Raw genomic sequence first — 7,361 nt, forward strand, 5'->3', positions numbered from 1 at the left:
ACAATCCTTCTTGGCAGCTCTCCCGGGAGTGTCCCAAAACAATGGGGGATGTTGACAAAACAAACCTGCTCTTGGCAGCTTTCCCAGACAACGTTCCCACAACAAAACCAAAGGAACCAAAACAATCCCACTTCTGACACCAAAATAATCTGTAGCCGGTTGGAGTTGGCTTCCTGCCAAACCCCACAGACTACAGAAGATTACTACGTGTAAATTTAGGGTAGAACTTAGGTGGGAGGTTCCTGTGCCACAGAGCTCTTGCCCACAGTTTCTCTTGGAAAAGAATGGAGTTCCACAGCTCATTGCTTCCATTTCAATCTTTTTGGCCTTTGACCACTCTGGAAAATCTGTACCAACCTGATGAGCAGAAGTCTTGGGCTTTACCACAGGTGTCTGGGTGGTGTTCTGAGAGCCAGACTTCTGCTCAGTCCCAAACTGATGCCAACATGTCCCAGGCCAGGTGAATCCAGAAGTGGACTTGCAGCCAGAACTCCGCTGACAGCGCTGCTTGGGACTGCAGATCTGCTTCTGTGGCGCTCCAAAAAGAGCTTGGTGTTGGCCACTGCAAGTCTCTCAGTAGCTCTGAAACATTCACAAGCACACACAGAGTCATCTTTGGCAGGAAGGCTTTTGCAAAGTTCCCCTCCACAGCCTTGGCTACTACTCGACTTCTAAAAGCCAAGGGCATGAAGAGCGTCCAAAACAAGCACATCCTTTGATCTGAGCTTGTTCACAGGGCCTGTTTCTAAGAAATCACACCAAGTGCAAGGAGCAGCCAGTGTCACCTCCAGAAGAACTCTGGCCTACCCTGGCCTTCTCAAGGAAAGCTCAACCCTCAGACCCGCTGCCAAAACAGAAGCCAAGAAAGAGCCGCCTTATTTTGGATTCACTGAATCCAACTCTCTTCTCCCAGAGGCCTCTCCTTATTCAAACAGGAAAGGGCACAAGATTCATCTTCTCTGTCACCCACGGCATGAGGAGAGGAGAGACTGGCAAAAAGACTGCCTGCTAAAACAACCTCAACTTGAAAAGACACCAATAATGCCATAGTGGTGCTGCTGTGGGGTTACTGCTGGAACTCTAAAGAGAAAGGAAGACAGGTCTGAGGAAGGGAAGGCTCTGAAGGAACTTTCCCCACAAAGATGCCACGTTCTGCTGTCACACCTGACGCTGGCCAGATGTAGAAAAGGGATTTCCAAGGAAAATGCAGGAGGAAAAAGGAGTCTGTTCTTACCAGTCCAAAAAAGCAGGGACTTACCTTTCCAGTTTCTTGGCGAGGCTTTTTCTGGTTTTGGCTTCCACCAGATACAGCTCTTTGTACTTGTCCACTTCTGCCTGGGTGGATTCTTTTTGAAAAGGTCTTTCTGCTTGGTTGCTTTTTGTCCTTCCCAGTGCACGTTCCAGATCTCTAATTCTGTCTTCTAATTGTTTTTTCAGTGAGTCCACATCACTGGCTCTGATTTCTTCTAAGGTGTCCTGGTGGGCTGCCTGTGCCTGAAGGAGACAGTGCACCTTCAACCACCACAAGAAAAAGAGAGCTCTGCCCAGCACAAAATTGCACACACCCACTTTCAAGGGCCCAGCCTTACTCAGAGAGGCGGCTCTGCCTCCTCACTCCCAGCAGCAACCAAGGCAGAACCCAGGAGCTGCCAGGGCAAACAATTCTTTGCATTGGGAAAGAAGCCCAAATGAGCACTCTGCTTCAAAGCTACTAATGAAGAGACACTGGGTCTGTAGGACAGGGCATGTCCAAAAGGATTCTTCAAAGACAAGAAGAGGTTCCACATCCACCTCCACCCCCTCCCTCCCATCCCTGTCATTTCAGTGACTCCTTTTCTGAGCACTTTCACCTCCTACAAGGACAAAGCAGCACCTGTAGGTCTGGCCATGACAGCTGCAAGTTGCCAAACCCATTCAAGGATGAGCAGTGAGAAGCAGAGCAGCGCACAGAGATCCCCCCAAGCACTGCAAAGTGGGAATCTGCCTTGGGCAGCCTTTGGATTCAGGGACCTGCCACCACATTCCACACCCATGACAGCACTCCTGCCCAACCAGATTGCCTTCTGCCACTGCCTTCAGCAAAGACAGAAGCTAACCCACAGAATACAGGAGCAAAAGGAAAAGACCAAACACCATGGCCACAAGAGAAGTTTACGTAGTGCCTGTGGACACTGGGGAGAAATTCACTTACTTGCAAAAACTCATTGACTTCTTGGAGTTTTTGTCTTATTTCCTGGTCTGCTTGTTCTTCCACCTCTCTTTTGCACTGTTCTAGTTGGCTGCGATCCACCACGTTGGTCTCCAAATGATGGTGGAGTTTTGCCAGCTCTTCTTGCAGCTGGCATTTGTCCATGGCCAGGTTCTCGCACTCCCCACGCAGGGCAGACAGCTCTTCTTGCAAAGCCTGATTTTTGGCCTCCAGCTGCGTGCACTGTTCACGTTCCCTGTCCAACTGCTGGGAAAGTTCAGCAACCTGCAGACAGAAAATAAAAAAAGGAGCTCAGTGTGGTGTAAAGGAGGTGAATTCTGGGAAAACCCCAAAAGGGGGTGCCCAGGGAGACTTTATTCATCATCTGCTGGCTCAGGACTAGACACAAAGTGCAACCAGGCTTTTCTTTTCCAGCAAGAACAGCTTTCCCATCATTTGTCATAGGATTCCTCAGCTTCCCAGCCTTTTGGAGTTCCTCATGCAAAAATGCTCCAGGGTTCTGGACTCCAAAGGAATGACTGCAAAGGCAGGAAGCCATTCTACAGGGATGCCTTCAAACCCAAGCGTGGCTCTGACAGACGCCGCTTTAGCAACGGATCCGAGTGACGAGCGGAGAAGGGATCAGAGGTTCTGTGCCACTGCTGCACAGGCACAGCAGCCTCAACAGCACAGCTGGGAACAGTCCTTCTGGCTCCCCGCCACAGGATGGGCTGAAACAGCTCCCCGTGAGCAAGAAGGGACAGATTTTCCCCTGGGAGGCCCCTGTCCTCCTTGGGCCCTGGGCAGCAACAACACTGTGGAGAAAAGCCAAACCTCAAGTGCCTCCTGCTCAGCTCGTGCCTGAGACAGGGCTCAGGGGCTGATGGTGCCCTGCCAGTGACAGCGCTGTTCCTCCCCTCTCTGCCAGGGCAGCAATTCATCTGGCACACCCAGAGGACGCTGTCACAGCCTCCCTCCAGCTGCAGCCAGGCCTGAGCTGGGCCCCACTGCTCTCAGCCCATGCACGTGGTGTCCTGCCAGGACGGCAGACCTGCCCATCCCTCAGGCCCAGCCGGGGGATCTGCACTCTTGGCTGACCCCGCTCACTCTCAGGGGACCTGTTCTGCTCTTCTTGCTCAGGGCCTGTGGGACAGCTCCCTGGCCCCTCAGCTCACACACCCTGCCAGGCTGGCTGCCACTCCTGGTTTGCCCCTCCTCTGCAGGACAGCCTGGCCTCCATCAGCCCTTACACCTACTGCTTTGCCCTCAACATTTGCATCTTTCCCCAGAAGGAGAACTACCTCTGGATTAGTTCGAGTCATCTCCCACTGGAACAGCAGGAGGAGCATTAAGAAAAGCCCATCACATCCAAAATGCAGCCAAGCGAATAAAAACATCCACATGACAAGAAATAGAGGGAAAGCATCCCCCAGCTTTCAAAAGAAGGAACACCACAACCAAAGAGCCCCACCCATAGAGCAGCTCACCTCTCTTTGTAATCCATCAACTTCCTTGACCTTTTCAGAATATCTCTTCATTTCTTCCAGCTGGGACTGACTTCCTTTCTCTTCATTAACCCGGAGTTTCCTCCTCTCTATCCTCAGAAGCTTTTCCAGCCTGCACAGCAAATTAGTCAAGAAAACCATGAAACACAGGAAGAACCAGCCTTTCCCCCACAGTCTCACAGAAACAGCACAGACAGCATCCAAGCCTAGAATGGCTTGGCTTGGCAGGGACCTTAAAGATCATCCAGTTCCAAGCCTCCTGCTCTGGGCAGGGACACCTTCCACCAGACCAGCTTGTTCACAACCCCATCCAACCTGGCCTTGAACACTTCCAGCCATGGGGCATCCACAGCTTCTCTGGGCAACCTGTTGCAGTTCCTCACCACCCTCACAGCAACCAATTTCTTCCCAGGATCAAATCTAAACCTACTCTCCTTCCATTTGAAGCCATTCCCCCTTGTCCTCTCACTACCTGCTCTTTTAAATGCACTCTCTTCATCCTTCTTGTGGGCTCCCTTCTCACCCCAAAAGGCCACAATTAGGTCACCCCAAAGCCTTCTCTTTTCCAGGCTGAAGGGTTGCAATTGTCCCAGCCTTTCCTCCTAGCAGAGGTGCTCCATCTTTCCAAGCACCTTGGTGGCCTCCTCTGGACTCAGTCCAACAGCTGGAGGTCCTTGCTGTGCTGAGGAGCCCAGAGCTGGATGCAGCACTCCAGCTGGGCTCTCCCAAGGGCAGAGCAGAGGCAGAATGCCCTCCCTCCACCCGCTGGCCACGCTGCCTTGGACGCAGCCCAGGACACAATTGGCTCTCTGGGCTGCGAGCGCACATCGCCGGCTCATGTCCGGCCTCTCCTCCAGCCCAAGGGCTTCTCGGCAGGGCTGCTCTGCCCCTCTTCATCCCCCAGCCTGCACTGATACAGGGGCTGCCCTGAGCCACGGCCAGCAGCTTGCACTGGCTCCTGTTAAACCATCAGCAGATTGCCATGGGCCCACTTCTCCAGCTTGTCCAGGGCCCTCTGGATGGCATCAGCTGTGTCAACCACACCCCTCAGCTTGGTGGCAGCTGCAAATTTGCTGAGGGCGCACTCCAGCCCTTCCTCTGGATCATTAGTGAAGACATTAAAGAACACTGGGCCCAGTCCAGACCCCTGAGGGACACCACTCAGCACTGATGGCCCTCAGCACTCTGAGCCATTGATCACCACCTCTGCATGGCACTGTTCACCCAATTTCTTATCCATCTAACAGTCCACACATCCAATCCATCTCTCTCCACTTTGGAGAGAAGGATGTTTTGTCAAAGGCTTCCCAGAATGACAGGGAGATGACATGGGTAGCCCTTGTCCACTGAGGCAGTCACTCCATCTTAGAAGGCCACCAGGTCGGTCAAGCAGGACTTGCCCTTGGCGAAGCTGTGCTGGTGCTTCCAATCACCTCCCTGTCATCCACGTGCCTTGACAGAGCTTCTAGAAGGATCTTTTCCATCACCTCCCCAGGCACAGAGGGCAGGCTGACAGGTTGGCAGTTCCCAGGGCCCTCCTTTCTACCCCATTCAAAGATGGGCACAGTGGGGTTCCCTTTTTCCCCTCACCTGGGACTTCCCCTGACTGCCACGACTTTTCAAACATCAAGGAGAGGGTCTTGGCAACTCCATCAGACCCTGGTGGCCAATGGAGGGCAATAATGCTGGCCAGATGGAGAAGATGGACTTCCAAGGAAAATGCAGGAAGAAAAAGGACTCTCTTATTACCACTCCAAACAAGCAAGGACTTACCTTTCCAGTTTCTTGGCAAGGCATCTTCTGGTTTTCACTTCCTCCAGATACAGCTCTTTGTACCTTTCCATCTCTCCCTGAGTTGCTTCTTTACGAGAAGCTCTCTCTTGTTGGGTGTTTTTGACCCTCTCCAATTCCCTTTCCAGATTTTTAATTCTTTCTTCCAACTGGATTCTCATGGATTCACAATGAATGTCTCCAGTTTGTCCTAGTGGGGCCTGGTGGGCTGCCTGTGCCTGAAGGAGACAGTGCACCTTCAACCACCACAAGAAAAAGAGAGCTCTGCCCAGCACAAAATTGCACACACCCAGTTCCAAGGGCCCAGCCTTACTCAGAGAGGCGGCTCTGCCTCCTCACTCCCAGCAGCAATCAAGGCACAACCCAGGAGCTACCAGGGCAAACAATTCTTTGCAGTGGGAAAGAAGCCCAAATGAGCACTCTGCTTCAAAGCTCCTAATGAAGAGCCTGTGGACACTGGGGAGAAATTCACTTACTTGCAAAACGAGGCTGACCTCTTGTAGCTTTGCACTTCTTTCCTGGTCAGCTCCTTCTGCCACCTCTCCTGTACACTGTTCTCTTTGGCTGCCATCCAGCACCAAAGTCTCCAAATGGTGGTGGAGTTTTGTCACCTCTTCTTGCAGCTGACATTTGCTCTTCTCCAGTTGTTCACACTTCCCAAGCAGAGTGGACAGCTCTTCTGGCAAAGCCTGGTTTAGGGCCTTGAGCTGCATGCCTGTTCCAGGCTCCATGTCCAGCTGCTGGGAAAGTTCACCACCCTGGACACAGAAAAAAAAAAGAAAGGGAAACTCAGCATGGTCTAAAGGCAGTGAATTCTGGGAAAATCTCTCAAGGGGGTGGCCATGGCAACTGTATTTATCATCTACTGGAAAGGAGCCTAGGAAACACTTGAAAGATTCCCCCACAGAAAGAAGAAACTTTACACCTACTTAAGAATTTGGGAGACACTTCTGGCAGCAATACTTCTGGGTCCCTTGGAGCTCATGATGAAACTCCTCATTTAGAATCTAAGAATTCCTCCAGTGTCCAGCACACCAAATTCCCTCAGGGCTTTTGTAGCAGCTGGGGAAAGGACCAGGCTGCTTTCTGAGCAGCCTCTGCTGAGGAGAAGGCAGAAACTGAGCTCCCCAGGCTCTCCAGGAAAACTTCATCTGGCAATTGCCCCACAGAAATAGGCAACTAGGCTCAAGAGTCACAAAAAGGCAAATTTAGCACCAGCTTACTGAGGCAGAGGCTTGCAGGGCTCTCGGAAGGGCTTCAACGCTCTCGCTTGGCTGCTGGACAGTGCCTTCCAATCCGCTGTTCTCACTTGCAAAGCTTAAGAAGAAATACAGCTCTTATTACCAGAAAACCCAATGCCAGACAAACTGTGCTAAGGAACAGAAGCCACAGCAGAAGTGTCCTTCAAAATCCCACTGACTCTCCCCCTGTTTCCACCCAATCCCCCAAAGCCACAGACCCCTCGCTTCACTGGGTTACTCTCTTACTCTTGCGCGTCTTCTTCCAGGAGGTCCTGCAGTTCCTGGGAAGAAGTTATTGCCTCTCTTTTCTTGTCATCCAAGGCAGTCTTCAAGTCAGGAACACAATGCTCAGACTGAAGATGCTTTTCTTCCTCCTCCTGCAGCTGTAAAACCACGGGAAGAATCCACAGTTGTCAGGGGAGCTTTTCCAGAGAGGAGCCAGCTGCTGCTGAAGAACTCAGGTGCTGCATGTCTGTGTGCATCCCCTCTGCCCAAAGAACTGCAATCCATTCAAGTCCCTTCAAAGCTTCACTTCTACTCCCCAATGAACACAGTGAACACTGGTTTGTCCGTTTTCAGGATGGATAGGAAGCAACAGGCACCCCCAGGTTTCTCCCTGTGGGGACAGGCTTTCCA

The 7,361-nt window shown here is 51.9% G+C and overlaps 1 protein-coding gene and 2 long non-coding RNA genes across 3 annotated transcripts; all 3 read right to left on the bottom strand.

Annotated features, from left to right (window-relative positions):
* Positions 1-424: 424 nt before the first annotated feature.
* On the bottom strand, positions 425-3,710 carry LOC135406272 (ankyrin repeat domain-containing protein 26-like). Its single transcript, XM_064640697.1, has 4 exons — positions 3,676-3,710; positions 2,192-2,473; positions 1,259-1,494; positions 425-671 (listed from the first exon to the last, which is right to left on the bottom strand). The coding sequence occupies exons 2-4, from the start codon at positions 2,351-2,353 to the stop codon at positions 425-427; spliced, it is 645 nt and encodes a 214-aa protein (XP_064496767.1). The 5' UTR covers positions 2,354-2,473; positions 3,676-3,710.
* Positions 3,711-3,725: 15 nt separating this feature from the next.
* Positions 3,726-6,152, bottom strand: LOC135405925 (uncharacterized). The gene is made up of 3 exons (XR_010426101.1): positions 5,961-6,152; positions 5,467-5,702; positions 3,726-3,805 (listed from the first exon to the last, which is right to left on the bottom strand). It is a non-coding gene; the product is annotated as an uncharacterized LOC135405925 (long non-coding RNA).
* Positions 6,153-6,189: 37 nt separating this feature from the next.
* Positions 6,190-7,009, bottom strand: LOC135405934 (uncharacterized). Its single transcript, XR_010426110.1, has 3 exons — positions 6,972-7,009; positions 6,708-6,801; positions 6,190-6,242 (listed from the first exon to the last, which is right to left on the bottom strand). It is a non-coding gene; the product is annotated as an uncharacterized LOC135405934 (long non-coding RNA).
* Positions 7,010-7,361: the final 352 nt, after the last annotated feature.

The sequence above is a fragment of the Pseudopipra pipra genome, chromosome W (genome assembly GCF_036250125.1).
Source record: "Pseudopipra pipra isolate bDixPip1 chromosome W, bDixPip1.hap1, whole genome shotgun sequence".
In the NCBI taxonomy this organism is placed as follows: domain Eukaryota; kingdom Metazoa; phylum Chordata; class Aves; order Passeriformes; family Pipridae; genus Pseudopipra; species Pseudopipra pipra.